Source organism: Panthera uncia, chromosome B4 (assembly GCF_023721935.1).
Source record: "Panthera uncia isolate 11264 chromosome B4, Puncia_PCG_1.0, whole genome shotgun sequence".
Taxonomy (NCBI): Eukaryota; Metazoa; Chordata; class Mammalia; order Carnivora; family Felidae; genus Panthera; species Panthera uncia.
Window position 1 is genome coordinate 10,899,734 of NC_064809.1, and position 15,820 is coordinate 10,915,553.

A 15,820-nucleotide genomic window follows, 5' to 3' on the forward strand; every position below is an offset into this window, starting at 1 on the left:
CAGATGTGTAATCTGTACACATTATCCTAAGTGCATGAATATCATTAGTTATTTTAGCATATGTGCAGATAAATGTATAGCTAGATGACGGTTTAGTCTACTGTAGAACAGTAGATAGATGGATAGTTATGTTGATAGGTAATAATACAGAAAAATGATTTTATAAAAAGTGGATTACAGAAATAAATAAACTGAAGGTTAGTTAAAGACTGCATGTGAAATACAAAACTACAGTTTTGGGAAGAAATATAGGACGAGTATGCGGAAGACATCGTTTGGGAGTCATGAGTATACAGATGGGTTTCCCTTAGGACAGCTGTGTCCTTATGATTCAATTAGATGATCGGAACATTTGCTTATTTCTTTCATTTCACTCCCAGATGTGTGACAGTGTAGAAGAGGGGGTGGATGGAGACACAGTGAACATGTTCGTGGTACACCCAACTACTCCTGCACAGTATTTCCACTTGCTCAGGAGACAGATGGTCCGGAATTTCCGAAAACCCCTCATTGTTGCTTCTCCGAAGATGTTACTCAGGTTCCCTGTAAGTAGAAACAACTGGTTAGGAAGCCTTTCTCCTTCTGTCGTTTTTATATGCATTTGCCTCTATTTTCTGTATCTAATGTTACTTATTTAAAACGTTTTGGCCTTTTAAAAATTTTGATTCCAGTTAACACAGTGTTACATTAGTTTCAGGTGTACAATATAGTGATTCAGCACTTCCATATACATCACCTGGTGCTCATCATGACAAGTGCGTTCCTTAATCCCCATCACCTATTTAACCCCCCCCCCCCCCCCTCCCTTTGTGTCTCATTGTATTTAAACAGAAACATCTAGGGGCGCCTGGGTGGCTCAGTTGGTTAAGTGTCCAACTTTGGCTCAGGTGATGATCTCACGGATCATGAATTCGAACCCCGTGTTGGGCTCTGTGCTGACAGCTCAGAGCCTGGAGCCTTCCTCAGATTCTGTCTCCCTCTCTCTCTGCCCCTCTCCTGCTCGCACTGTCTCACTCTGGCTCTCAAAAATAAACATTAAAACAAATTTTTAGAAACATCTTTTAATTTTTTTAATTACAAAAATTTTTTTTTAACGTTTATTTTTATTTTTTTTGAGATAGAGAGAGACAGAGCATGAATGCAGGAGGGTCAGAGAGAGAAGGAGACACAGAATCTGAAACAGGCTCCAGGCTCTGAGCTGTCAGCACAGAGTCCGACGCGGGGCTCGAACCCACAAAATGAGAGATCATGATCTGAGCCAAAGTCGGACGCTCAACCGACTGAGCCACCCAGGCGCCCCCCAAATTTTTAATGTTTATTCATTTGGGAGATAGAAAGAGAGAGAGACAGAGCATAAGTGGGGGAGGGGCAGAGAGAGAGGGAGACCCAAAATCTGCAGCAGGCTCCAGGCTCTGAGCTGTCAGCACAGAGCCCGATGCAGGGGCTCAAATTCACTAACTGTGAGATCGTGACCTGAGCCGAAGTCAGATGCTTAACTGACTAAGCCACCCAGGAGCCCCTGAGACAGATATTTTGAAATGGCAACGTGAAAGGGGCCAAGTCATAATACACATTAATTTATTTCTAGAAATATGTACACCTGGGATTCTTCACCCAACTTTCACTGTACTTGCAAGATTGTCACCTGCTCCCTCAATCATGGCTCTAAAAGAGTATAATCATATTAAATATAATATATGTGTGTTACTAAGTATTGAATGAACTATCGGAAATTTTATTGAGAATTTCTTTTGCTGTTTGTAACTGAGAGTTAGATTTAATTCTGGCCCTAGTTGTTGTCCACTCCTCTCCCCATGTCTAATCTATAACTTATGAAATAAGTGAGGCCTTGCTCTGGAGCCTTTAAAATATCAATAGCTTTCCTACAGATTTTCAAGCAAAATGTACTCTTATTAAGTAGTTAACTATCTTCCTTAAACATATAAGTCCTTTTAGTAATTGAAAGTGAGTACCACCGTTATTGAAGTCTGATTTCTTCCTGAAAATTAGCTACTGTACCAGTAGGTACAAGTGATCTAGCAGAATAGAAGTCCACTCTTTGTTTCCATGGCCCATTTGGAGATGACTTACCATGTGACAAACACGACTCGGGGCTCTAGGGAGTTTGCCTGTCAAGTGGTACCTAAATTCTACGCCAATTTCCCACCCAGCTCTCAACTCCAGCTCCTTTTTTTTTTTCTTAGTGAGCTCTTTACCCAATGCGGGGCTTGAACAGAGATCGAGAGTCACATGCTCTACTGACTGAGCCAGCCAGGTGCCCCTCCAGCCCCTTTTGATTCCCACCATAGGAAGTGTGAGCTGACCAAGGGCTCTGGTTCAGGATGGAGAAAGATTGATTCTATTGTGCATTATTGAGCAACAAGAATAAATAAAGAATATATATTTATATATAATGTATCTATTTATAACTCATGTAATATATAAATATAATACATTTTATTTTATAATATATATTCATTTTTATTTTATTCTCTTCGCTAATATTATTTTTTTAGGTTACATCACAGTGTCTTGCGTCAGCGAGGCTGCCTATCAGTGGCCCAGTCAAAGTGTCACCTTCCCAGTTGGGACTAGACTGTAGGGAAATGAACTAGATGAGGAAATGGAATCCACTCCCCAACCTTACCCTCATTAATGATCTATTTTGAGTTCTTTGCAACAAGTACTTATTTAAATTGAACTCCTTAATACCATTTCTTTTCATCACAGAAATGTTTGTGTATTGTTCCTGGTTTGTTCTGTGACTCATTAGGTTCCACTTATAAATTATGGTTAAAATCCTAAAGACAGAAATCATTGCCCTGGCTTAGCTGTTTTCATTCACAGATTCCATGCACTGTCCTCTCCAATTCCAAGAAATTAAAGCATACTTTTGATGGATATTAAAGTGTGATTGAACTGAAATGTTGATTCTTAAAATGTTATTGTGCCATCAGACAATAGGCAATTTTAAGTCACTTTGAACAAATAATTTTATTCTGAAATATACAGAATTGATATTTTTGGGAAAGATATTGTGCTTATTAGTACACATGTTTACATATAATGCTAGGAGGGAAATTTGTTGTTATTTCTTGGTAAAGATCCCTTATAAGTAAGGCACCTTCGGCTGCTTGCTTTCAGCTGCTAGATTTGTGGCCTTTTTCCCTCTCCTTAGGCAGCCGTATCAAGTCTTCACGAAATGGCACCAGGAACAACATTCAAGCCGGTCATTGGTGATTCATCTGTGGATCCCAAAAAGTAATTTGATGTGTATCTCCGTTTTCATACTCTGCGGTAGAATTTTAATTAGTGGGAAAACTAGTTCATGTTAAGGAGCCCAAAGTGACCCAAATCTTCAGTATCCTGATAGAAGAAAGTCCTTTGCATCCATGGGGTAGGAGTTAGAATATGTGCGGAAGAGGCATACATTGCTGGATAAGACTTGCCAGGGCACAGCATGAGACTGAACCCAACTACAGAGACCCCCACTCCTTCAGTAATGAAGCATTTTCATCTTCGTGGTTTCCTCCTTTTCTGATACAATTCTTTCAGACATTTCTCCTCTACCACATTGTCCCTTTTCTACCCAACAGTGTTAAGAGTCTAGTGTTCTGCTGTGGCAAACATTTCTATGCTCTGCTGAAGCAAAGAGAATCCTTGGAGGCCAAGAAGGGTGACTTTGCCATCATCCGATTAGAAGAACTCTGTCCTTTCCCAGTGGATTCGTTACAGCAAGAGATGAGCAAATACAAACATGTTAAAGGTATGGCACTGGTCTTGTTGGGATTCTTCTGGATTCAGATACCTGAAACCTAGTCCAGCTATCTCATGTGAAAAGAGGTTTGGGGGCAGAGAGAGTCATTAGGAAACAACCTTGGAGTCTAGAAATATGAAAAAAAAAAAAATACTGCTAGAGCCAATGTCTCCTTGTCTTTTCTGGTATCCCTTCAGTCTCCCCTTCTCTCACTTAAGACATGTCATTTCTTGAGAGGCTGGAGGTAATCTCTGCTATAATATTACTTTGGATAAATTGATGTAACTGTAAAAGGCAAGGCTTTTTTTTTTGGCTGCAATAATTGGACTGGAATAACTGGACATCTCTATGCATTGGGTACAGAAATTAACTCAAGATCACAGACCTAAATGTAAAACGTAAAACTCTAAAACTTCTAGGAGAAAACCTTCGTGGCCTTCCGTTAGGCAAAAAGTTCTTAGATGTAACACTAAAAGAACATCAGATAACAGAAAAATTGGACTTTATCAAAGCGAAAGCTTTTGCATTGCTGAAAGGTGTTGCAGAGCAAATGGAAAGACAAGACGCAGACTGGGAGAAAGTATTTGCAAATACATATGTGACAAAGGACTATGCAGATTGTTCAGAGAGTGTCCAAAACTCAACAGTAAGAAAAACAAATAATCCAAGTTTTTAAAATGTGCAAAAGATTTGAACCAAAGAATGGGAGGGCAAACAACCATTAAAAAAAAGATGCACAACTATAATCAGTGATAAGGGAGATGCAAGTGAAACCCAAATGAGATACGACTACACACCTATTAGAATGGCTCAAATTAAAACAATAAGTATTAATTGTATCCAAGGCTGATGAGGAAGCAAAGCACCCGGAACCTGCATTCACTGCAGGAAGGAATGGAAACTGGTGTAGTCGCTCTGGAAACATGTGTCAGTTCCTTACAAGGTTACACACAGAGTTACCGTACAGCCCAGCGGTTCACTTGGAGGTATTTGTCCAAGAGGAATGAAAACATGTTCACAGAAAAATGTCTATAGCAGCTTCATCCATAATTGCCCCAAGCTACCAGCACATCCTTCAACCTGCGGATGGATACATAATCCATGTTACATTCTTACAATACCTACTGCTCAGGAATAAGAGCGTGACCTATGGCTACAGGCAAAATCACAAATGGATTTTGCCAGTTCAAGGGAGCCAGAACCAAAGGCTACATAATATGATTCCATTTATCTGATGTTCTGGAAAAGGCATAAACTATAGGGAGAGAGGAAAGATCAGTGGTTGCCAGAGGTTGGGTGGGTGGAGGGGTTGCCTTGAAAGGGCCAGGTTGAGGGAATTTGGGGGATTGATAGAATTTTTCTGTATCACAAGTGAGGTGCTGGATACACGACAATGCATTTGTCAAAAAAACCCAAAAAAACAAAAAAACAAAAGCCAAGTAACACTATGCCATATTGGAAAGGCGTATATTTACTTGAGGAGAGCTATCCATACATACACACTATATATGGTACATATGGGTATAAAAATGGATATGATGTGTCTGTGTGTGTAGATACATAGTGTATGTATGTACTCACTGTGTGTTTATATACATATATATATATATATGTATGTATAGAGTGTGTGTGTGTGTGTGTGTGTGTGTGTGTGTGCGTGTTATTGTACATTTACCTGGAATACTGAAATGAACTTTCTTCTGTTATAGATTTTATTTGGAGTCAGGAGGAGCCTCAGAACATGGGTCCATGGTGCTTTGTTTCTCCCAGGTTTGAAAAGCAACTGGCCTGCAAGGTAATGGCTTTCTGTCTTATAATGTTTTGTGTATGTGTGTTATTTCTCCTGGAGTGCCAAGAAATGTGTTTGTCCCCTGTGAGCCTGATGAAGGGCTGGAACCCATGAACTGTGAACCCATGATCTGAGCCAAAGTTGGGTGTTTAACCAACTCAGCCACCCAAGCGCCCTCCAGTTGTTTTAAAGATAAACAAAAACATAAAATCTAATTTTAGGCTCTTTTCTCAGAATAAAATGTTGCATGTTTATCAAGAAAGACACATATGTGTACATGCTAGTATCATGTAAGAAAAAAATGATTATCCTTCAAACAGTAAAAGCCCTTCCCTGTCATCTACTTTTCCCATTAGTCCATTCAGAAGCCTTGTCCCAAAGCTCAGTATCCAGCCCTGGGGAGCAGGGTGATGAGCGGGTTTATTTTACAATGTGGGAGAAAAGGTGCCCGGTAACGCTTGTCCCAGGCTCATCTGCATAGCTGGCATCCATCAAAGGCCAAATTCTTCCTGATCATGCTGTAGAAAGGGAAGAACAATGAGAAGAGCAAATGTGCTTCTGTTTATCTTCCTATTCTGCTTCGATCAGGACTCAGTTTACACATTTGTTACTAGTTTGCTGGGCGCAAGTCATTTTCACCTATAGATAGTTCTAATTTAGGAAAATCTGCAGGTTAAACCAACTAATAATTACTGAAGAACAGGACATAATTCAAGAATTCATCTCACCTCATGGTGCCTGGAATTTAGTTTTTAGTCGTGACAAATATCTCCTTCCAGTCTATTCTAGGTAACTTGTTATTTTGCCCAAAAGGTGATTTGTGGTTAAACAAGCTAAGAGAAATGCATGGACTGCCTTGGGAGAAGGAAGCAGGGCTCTCATCAGGTTCAAATGCCATTTTATTTCTTTTCTGCTCCAATGACAGCTCCGTCTCGTGAGCCGACCCCCTTTGCCAGCACCCGCTGTAGGAATTGGCGCCCTTCACCTGCAGCAGCATGAAGATGTCCTCACCAAGACCTTTGCTTGATGGTGTCCTTCCAATCACTACTACTTCCTTTAAGAAAACTTCCGTGAGAAGAAAGGCTTGCTTCTGTACTCTCCCCTTCCATTAGGTAACATGAAAAGCCTATGTTCCTCTAAGATGTTGGGATTCATGGGGGCAGTTTAATCAGAATATGTGGAATAGCCAAGGGCATGAATTATCCATGAATACATGAATCTGACCAGTCCATTGTAGCCTTAAAGGTACAGCAGTGTTTTGTTTTGGTTCTGAGTTGTAGAGCTAATTCAATGAACCAGATTTTTTTAGGCCACTCTTTCTCACTATATATGCCCAGGAAAAGTTCGTTAGCTGGAATTTGCAGCTCCATCCAGATGACCTCAACATTACTTCTCCGTTTGCTTGATGCGTGTCACTTCATTAATTCTGCCATTGTGACTATCAATATTTTCTTTTGACGTAATATCTAGTGCTGCTTTCCAGCCACTGTGAAGAATGTTTCACCAAATGCTGCAGCAAAACCATATTAGTCCTGATTCGTGTTTTTCAGGATAGTTGTTTTCACCCGTTGTCCTTATATATCCATCCCATTCAATACAACTCTCTGGATGTATAATTTTTTTGCACAGTATTATTAAGGAGTTTTAGCTACAATGAAATTGATTTGTGGGCTACATAGTATCTTTCCCCCCCTAAATTGTTATCTTGATATTTTTAATTGACTTTGGGTATCTGATGTGGGGATTTCAGCTCCTGGTCAGTCAGTCTTACTTCTAAAAGGTATGACAACGTGATGTGATGTTCATTCGCAGTGTTTAAGGAGCTTTTTAACTTTGATGCTGGAGACTTCCCAGCACCAGGTACTTGGGGATTTACAGAGATCACCAACCCAGTCTGTTACTTCTGACACTTTGTGGAAACATAACTAAACGGCAGCAAATGGTGTAGCTTTACGTGGCTTGGTGCTGCAGAGACTCGGCCATCTACCATTCTTGTGCCATGACATTTTTCTCAGAGGTGATGGAGGACATGCTGGGGCACTTTTCCTGGCAGCTGGTAATGTCTTTCAGAATCGATGTGTAGGTTATTCTGGCCACAGGAGTGGATTCATGATTCACATCTTAAACGTATGCGTTAGTGTATTGATTTAATATTTCTGTAAAACTCACATCCTTTTTGTATCCCTATGCACCTTAATGCTTCCTTCCTGTGCCAAGCCTTATAAATCACGTAACTTTGTGCCACGCATGTAAATCGGTAAAATTACAAAGGTCCTTTTAATGAGAATGGTTTTCAGTGTGGTATACTGAACTGGAAAAACATAAAAGCACTGTCATGTTTTTCAGATCTCTTGGCTAAACATTTCAAAGTTTAAGCACATAATGAGATGGAAAACTGGTTTGTTTTTTTCATTTTTTTAAAGTTCAGTTTAGATTTCTCCAAATTTCTAACTTTTCATCTCTGGTATCTTATTACACTTCTCCACCTTGAGCCATCAAATGTGTCTTCTGAAAAAGAAGATGTCTCCTGTATCTTAACCTTCTTACTCTCAATCATGATTGCAACATGGGTCAGCATCTTGAATCACTTTGTAGGAAGGGACCATTTAAAGGATTCCAAATCAAATACTCTCATTAGAAAGTATGGGATAAAAATATAATCACAAAGTAAAATAAAAATATTTTATTATATTTCTCAGAGAAATTCGATAATGTGATATTTGTATCCTGTTATATCTATGCTAATTAAGTTCATGTTCAATGAAGAGCAGACTTAAATGGGGTATTCAGTGAATAGAAATTTTAACAACCATGAAAAAAATGTTCATTTTGTCTCAGGTGACATATTCATTGTAAAATAAATTTTTCTTCCTTAAGAACCATTTTTCCTCTGTCTCCTTCTCTCTCTGCCCCTCCCCTACTCGCTCTCTCTATCTCTCAAAAATAAATAAAACATTAAAAAAGAGGTGGGGGGGCGCCTGAGTGACTCAGTTGGTTGAGTGTCCGACTTCAGCTCAGGTCATGATCTCATGGTTCGTGAGTTCGAACCCTGCATTGAGCTCTCTGCTGTCGGCGTGGAGCCGGCTTCAGATCCTCTGTCTCCCTCTGTCTCTGCCCCTCCCATACTTGCTCTGTCTCTCTCTCAAACATAAATAAACCATTTTAAAAAAGAACCATTTTGCTCAGTTTTCTGTCTGCATACTATGAGGAAAATATTCTAAAGCATAACCTCTTTTAGCGTGACTGTAATTACCTCTGAAATTTTATTATTTAAAAATTCCTTGACTGACAATAGAAATCGTATCCCTTCTACAAAACTGAGGAAATACAGTTGAAAGAAATTAGGGGTTATACAGGAAGGAAGTCACAGATAAGAGTCAAGACTTTTAGATCCTGGGGTTCCAAAAGCTTCACCTCCATTTCTCTTGGATTTACTTGGGTATTTGGTTTTCATCTTCAGCTTCTCATAAGTTTCAGGCTAAAACCATCACATTTTCAGGACATTTGGACAACATGCTTAAATCCTCAATATTTATAACCCATGATGACACAAATAAACAACTGCTAAATTACTCTATGGAAGTTGTAGTTCATTGTCATGGTTGTATTTAAATCTGATAAAACAGTCTAAAGCACACTGTCATTTCCCCAATTGACATTTGCAAAATCAGTTAATTTTAGAAAACTTTTAGTAAAAGTGTGTTACTCTAGAGCTGTTTCCCTGTGTCTTCTCTGATTCATATGGAGAACAGGCTACAATTGAACAAAAATAAGAAATGACCCTGTAAGAGTAGAATGGTATTTCCTCAATAGTTTATTGGACATCTGCATATATGGCATTGTTCTGGACATTAGAAATACACAGGAAGAAAAGAGAACATGGTTTGCCATTTGTCCTCAGTTGGACTAACCATCTATTTGAGAAGACAAAGTATTTTACACATAGGGAGAAATGTTCTTGTTGGATGTACTAAGACAGTGTGGGATGTCAAGGTAGAGTGAGATTCCTGACAGCTGTAGATTAGGTGGCATATTGTGGTTATACAAGAAAAAGTCCTGAGTAGCACGTAGTAGCAGAAAGACTGAGGGATGTTGAAAGGGTAATTCACAGCAGTGATCTAGAGTGTCAAAGTTTATTCCAGGCTCTTACTTGAAAGATAGAGTCGTAGCAGAAATAGAAAGTAAAGAGAAGTTGCAAACAACTTTCCTTCTGTCAATTAGACTTTCAATTTCACACATCTTTACTGAAAGGAAATTATATTCATGAAACTACCTCATAATCTAGGGTCAAAACTGTATGTAAGTCAACCATTTGCAAGTCACTGTAGATGATGCCATCTAGCAGTTTATGGATAATAGGGAAGATTAGACAAGGATGAAAATGATTAATACAAAGTAGAGTGAGGTAAGAATTACGTCATAGGATGTGAGGTTATAACTAGGGCAAACTGGATTTTCCCAAAGTGGCTAGAGCAGTATTTTGCTCCATCTGCCCTTCCAGAACCTTGCCACAACCACACCTAGAGGTAGAGTCAAACTTCCACCTCTCTTGAGATTGAGCAGGACTTTGTGGGTGCCTCTATGAATATGATACACTGAAAGTGATGTTGCGTCACTAACAAGGTCCCCCTTGGCACCCAGCAGCCATGTTGTGAGGAAGCCCAGGCAATGTGAAGAAGGACTGTGGAAATACTGGAACTGACAGCTTCAGCTGAGGTCTTAGCGCACAGCCAGCTGCAAATGCTGCACTTGTGAGAGAGCCTTCTGATTATTCAAGTCCCCAGCCTTGGAGCTATCCCAGATGACCCCAATTAGAGCAGAGACCTGTGCATCCCCAGCCTAAATTGCCGTGTGTGTGTGTGTGTGTGTGTGTGTGTGTGTATGTGTGTGTGTGTGTGTATGTGTGTGTGTGTGTGTGTGTTCAAAGATAAATAATGCCCCACACGGGTTACAATGGTCAGGACAGCTTTTTTTTTTTTTAATTTTTTTTTTTAATGTTTATTTATTTTTGAGACAGAGAGAGACAGAGCATGAATGGGGAGGGGCAGAGAGAGAGGGAGACACAGAATCGGAAGCAGGCTCCAGGCTCTGAGCCATCAGTCCAGAGCCTGACGCGGGGCTCGAACTCACGAACCGCGAGATCGTGACCTGAGCCGAAGTCGGACGCTCAACCGACTGAGCCACCCAGGCGCCCCGGTCAGGACAGCTGTTAATCAGTAGTATACTATTGCAGTAGAAAAGAGAGTCCAAAAGGGCTAGTATCCAAGAGCTCACCAAACTCCACACTCAAAAAACAATCCAGTGAAGAAATGGGCAGAAAACATGAATAGACACTTCTCTAAAGAAGACATCGATATGGCCAACAGGCACATGAAAAGATGCTCAACGTCGCTCCTCATCAGGGAAATACAAATCAAAACCACACTCAGATGTCACCTCACGCCAGTCAGAGTGGCCAAAATGAACAAATCGGGAGACTATAGATGCTAGTGAGGATGTGGAGAAACGAGAACCCTCTTGCACTGTTGGTGGGAATGCAAACTGGTGCAGCCACTCTGGAAAACAGTGTGGAGTTTCCTCAAAAAATTAAAAATAGACCTACCCTATGACCCCCAGCAGTAGCACTGCTAGGAATTTACCCAAGGGATACAGGAGTACTGATGCATAGGGGCACTTGTACCCCAATGTTTATAGCAGCACTCTCAACAATAGCCAAAATGTGGAAAAGGCCTAAATGTCCATCAACTGATGAATGGATAAAGAAATTGTGGTTTATACATACAATGGAGTACCATGTGGCAATGAGAAAGAATGAAATATGGCCCTTTGTAGCAATGTGGATGGAACTGGAGAGAGTTATACTAAGTGAAATAAGCCATACAGAGAAAGACAGATACCATATATTTTCACTCTTATGTGGATCCTGAGAAACTGAACAGAAACCCATGGGGGAGGGGAAGGAAAAAAAAAAGAAAAAAAAAAGAGGTTAGAGTGGGAGAGAGAGCCAAAGCATAAGAGGCTCTTAAAAACTGAGAACAGGGGCACCTGGGTGGCTCAGTCGGCTAAGCGTCCGACTTCAGCTCAGGTCAAGATCTCACAGTTCGTTGGTTCGAGCCCCGCATCGGGCTCTGTGCTGACAGCTCAGAGCCTGGAGCCTGTTTCAGATTCTGTGTCTCCCTCTCTCTCTGACCCTCTCCCGTTCATGCTCTATCTCTCTCTGTCTCAAAAATAAATAAACGTTAAAAAAAAAAATTAAAAAAAAAACTGAGAACAAACTGAGGGTTGATGGGCGGTGGGAGGGAGGGGAGGGTAGGTGATGGGCATTGAAGAGGGTATTTTTGGGATGAGCACTGGGTGTTGCATGGAAACTAATTTGACAATAAATTTCATATAATAAAAAAAAAAAGAAAAGAGAGTCCAGAGTGAACTGAACTCAACTTTAATTTGTACAGAGGCAACTGGAGTTTTAAACGGAAATTAAAGGAACAGGGAGGGGGTGGGTGGGGCTCAGTAGAGTCAGGGAAGTGAAAAATTACAGAGAGCTGGAAGGAGGAAGGATTGGTCCATGTGACACCCTTGTGGGTTTGTTAGCTGGTGCTTATGGAAGTTAGGCTCCTACCCTCCTCAGAGTCTGGGAGACAGAAACCCTTATCTTCAGGTGTTGGTAAATTCTTCTGGCAGTTTTGAGTTTTCCAAGGCAGATTCTCTAAGGGAGAGCTAATGTCATCTTAGGGATGGAGCTGTCAGAAATTTTGTTTCTGTTTTAGTCTCTCTAGTCCAAGGTAAAGCCTAGTGGAGAAAGGGCTCATAGGAGGCTGGATGGGGTTTGGTCAAGGAGAAAAATCTCTCTCTCTCTCTCTCTCTCTCACACACACACACACACACACGAATAATTTGTTTCCTTCTTGGACACAGATCTAAGCATTAGAACAGATCATTGGATTTGGTGATTATGGGTCATTAGTGGCCTTTGAAATAGCTTGTTTTATTAGAAGTTAGAGCAGAAGTTACACTGCAGGGGGTTAAAATTGAGTTAGGAAGTACATTTGAACGGCTTCTGTGTGTCAATCTTGTCCTTTAATTTTCACACCTGTAGTTCGCAGCTATTATCCTTATTTTACTGATGTAGCTCAGAAAGGTTAATTGCCTAAAGGCATTAAGAAGGAGAGGAGGGATTAAACTGTGGGGCTGGCTGATTTCTAGGATTGCTTTCCTTTACACCACGCTGTCCAGGAAGGGTAAAGAGGACAAAATCCTGATCTCTGTATGTCAGAGAAGCTGAAGAAGGATCACGTGTAATAGTGGAAAGTTCATAAGCTATTAACCATAGCCAAAGTGTCACAGATTTTTGAAAGCTTCCAAGAAGTTCCGATAAGGCGGGAGCAAAATAAAAAAGGCTGTTAGGGTCAACACTGGTTCTCCGGACGGCTTAGCTCCACGTCTCAGGGCCGCGACCCTCGGGCGGCCGCTTTGGCCGGGTCTTGACCCGTCGCGCGGGGCGCCCGGGAGGCCTGGGCCGGACCAGGCGGTCGAGGAAACCGCCACTGCTTGACACCAAGCTCGCAGACGAGCTCACGCAAGAAAGGCTCCAGCCGCCATGGTCTCGCCCAAGCTCCCGAAGTCCGCAGCAACGCGGGAGCACGCCCACAGGAGCGCCGGCGGTAGCCATGGCAACGCGCTGGGACATCCGCCGCGCCGGCTGCCAACTGCCTGGGCCTCATCGGGGGGCGGGGCCGGGCGGGGCCGGCGCGCGGGTCACGTGGTCCAGGGCGGAGTCTGCGCGGGGCCGGCCGGAGCGCGTCGGGAGCGGGCGGCGAGACCCTAGCCGCGGGACCCGAGCGAAGGCAGTGCCGAGGCTGCTGTGCCCCGCCGGGCCGCCTCAGCCGCCGCCATGGGCAGTGAGTAGCGTCGGCGCGGCTCTCGCCGGGGTGTGGGCCCCGACGGGCTGCGGACGGTGGGGCGGGCGCCCCCCCGGGGTGGCCCAGCCTGGGGGCCGGAGAGGCACGGGCCGCGCCGGGCCGCTGCGGCGGGCGCGGGCCGGGGGCCTCCGCCGAGGCTCCTCCGGCGGTGCGGCCTTGCCCCGGCTGCCTGCGGGGGCCCGCACCCGGAGGCCCGGGGTTTGCGCTCGCTGGGTGGCGAGGAGCGGGGGACGGCGAGGGGAGGCCAGTGGTTTTGGGGGCGGGGAGTTAGGGAACCGAGTGAAACCTGGACCACTTCTGATTTTTCAGGAGCTTAGGAAGCTCGTATTTTTATTTCCAAATCACCCTTCCTTGGCGTGTTAGTTGGGATGAATAAAGCGCCCTGGCTTGTTTGGTTTTTTAGAAAGTGATGCATGGCATATATATATATGTTAGGGGAGGAAAGAAGCGCGATTGGTAGCATAGCGTTTTCCCTAAAATTTTCATTTCAGTCATTTTGTAGCGTTTACTGAAAACTCACTGTGTGTCAGGCTGTATAAACCTCAGGGTAGGGACAAGGCCTTGAATTATGGGCATCTTTGAGGGCCATCTCCTAAACACTCAACACCACATGTATTCACATAGATACTTACATAGCTGTTCAGATGTTTGTTGGATGAGTGGGTAAGTGCAAACGGGAGCCGTGCCCCCATTGGCCAACTAGTGGACATTTAGAAAGGAAGTAGAGGAGACCCCTGACCTTGAATTTACAGTATAATCGGTGAAATTCTGCAACACAAGAATGGACAAGTGGCTGACCAAAGCATTGTTTGAACTCTCCAACACAAATGATCATAAAAAGCCAAGAAATCTGGGAGGGGATTTGGATTGAGGTGGGGCAGAAAAGGGATAAAGGGGTCTAGGAAGTTTCCCGATGTGATTAATATTTGTTTTGCATAGAGAATAATTCTTCCATAATTCAGATTTGCTTTCCAAATAGTCCAGAATCGTACTTGGGCAGTGAATATCTTCCCATGAGAATTTCTGAATTCTTTTGTCAGACATCAGTGACTGCCATCATTTTGAGAGTTTCGTGAGATGATCGAGTCAACTTTTGGTTAACTGTGAGAGCGTAATTACTCAGGTCCGTGTTAAAACAATTTCGTGATGTTAGTATACAGAATCCAGTGTCTGTAGGGGAAGATGATCATAACTAATAGCTAGTTGTGCCTTCTTGTGTTTCTGCACATTTCAGACGCTGGCAAAGACTGAGAGAATATCATCTTCATTCTCCCGTTCTTTGGCAGGAATTGACTTAAGCTATGCCAGAAGATAGTGTCTATCCTTAAAGAACCTTGGTTTATCTTACTTTTGTATATAATGAGTTCTCTGGGAAAGCAGTACTTTCTAATGAAATGTAATTGTCATTTTCTGGGCTGATTATTACACATACACAAGTACTTTGAGATTGTTATGTGGGAGAGCAACCAGGCAATGAATGTTGACTTAGTGAAATGAAGTAGAGATTGTATGCTTCAAAAAGAGCTATCTATATAGCAGGTGTTTCCGCGATGTTTCTCACGTATCCATTTCAGCGTCTTTCCATCTAAAGTCAGTCCTGCAGTCTAGCCCATTTCCTGTTGTACTTTCCTCCTGTATTCCTCCTCTGGTAGGTCTTATTTTCTTCTCTGGCGTATTGTCTTGTGGGTAACGTAGTAGACTGCATTTGCTTCCTTTGATGTATTTTGATGCTCGTTGAATTATTCCTTTTCTATATATTATAAAGCTGGATTCAAGCATGAGGAAGCAAAATCTTGGTAAAAGAATGCTTGTATTGCTTCCACTGACTAAACCCTTAAACCTTTTGGATTCTTTTGTCCCTTGAATTATTTCTCTTCCCTGATGTATTTGAAATGGAGAACACCATGATTACTTTTGGAGGTAGGAATGGGATGGATTGCCATTGAGAGTTAGAGAACATTTGTATTTGTTTCTGTGAAAAGGTACATCTCTTTTTAAAAACTTTGTGATAGGGACATTTATTCTTTCTTTCTTTTTTTTTTTTTTAACAGTCAAGTTTTTAGAAGTTATCAAACCTTTCTGTGCAGTTCTACCAGAAATTCAGAAACCTGAAAGGAAAGTAAGTATACCATTTTGGTAATATAGAGGGCAGCTAAATGGCTTATGCTCCTGATGGATTTACCATCCCCAACCCTTTTATGGTGTAATTGGAGAAATATTACCTGCTCCTCCTCGCAAGAGGCACAAAGTGAGTAAAACTAGTGTGGGCCAGTGTAAATCCAGACAGGTTATCTTGTGGTCTTAAAAATGACGGTTCTTTGAGGTTGACATTTCCAAACCAAGTGTTTCTTTGGC

At 42.1% G+C, this 15,820-nt stretch overlaps 2 protein-coding genes across 8 annotated transcripts in view; both read left to right on the plus strand.

Annotated features, from left to right (window-relative positions):
* DHTKD1 (dehydrogenase E1 and transketolase domain containing 1) overlaps positions 1-8,425 on the plus strand; it is a 51,770-nt gene extending 43,345 nt beyond the window's left edge. For 2 of the 4 annotated variants that reach the window (XM_049626832.1, XM_049626834.1), the window contains exons 13-17: positions 381-545; positions 3,179-3,261; positions 3,597-3,766; positions 5,467-5,552; positions 6,472-8,425. In XM_049626832.1, the coding sequence (XP_049482789.1) occupies positions 381-545; positions 3,179-3,261; positions 3,597-3,766; positions 5,467-5,552; positions 6,472-6,573 (606 nt within the window). In that variant the 3' untranslated portion in view covers positions 6,574-8,425. The other 2 variants (XM_049626831.1, XM_049626833.1) reach the window with 2 other exon arrangements.
* A 4,883-nt stretch (positions 8,426-13,308) lies between these two features.
* Positions 13,309-15,820, plus strand: part of SEC61A2 (SEC61 translocon subunit alpha 2) — a 34,962-nt gene continuing 32,450 nt past the window's right edge. For 2 of the 4 annotated variants that reach the window (XM_049626843.1, XM_049626845.1), the window contains exon 1: positions 13,311-13,444. Coding sequence is in view for 3 of the 4 variants with exons in the window: in XM_049626845.1 (XP_049482802.1) it covers positions 13,438-13,444 (7 nt within the window). In the remaining variant the exon portion in view is untranslated. Of the gene's footprint in view, positions 13,445-15,516; positions 15,585-15,820 lie in introns of all 4 variants that reach the window. The other 2 variants (XM_049626844.1, XM_049626842.1) reach the window with 2 other exon arrangements.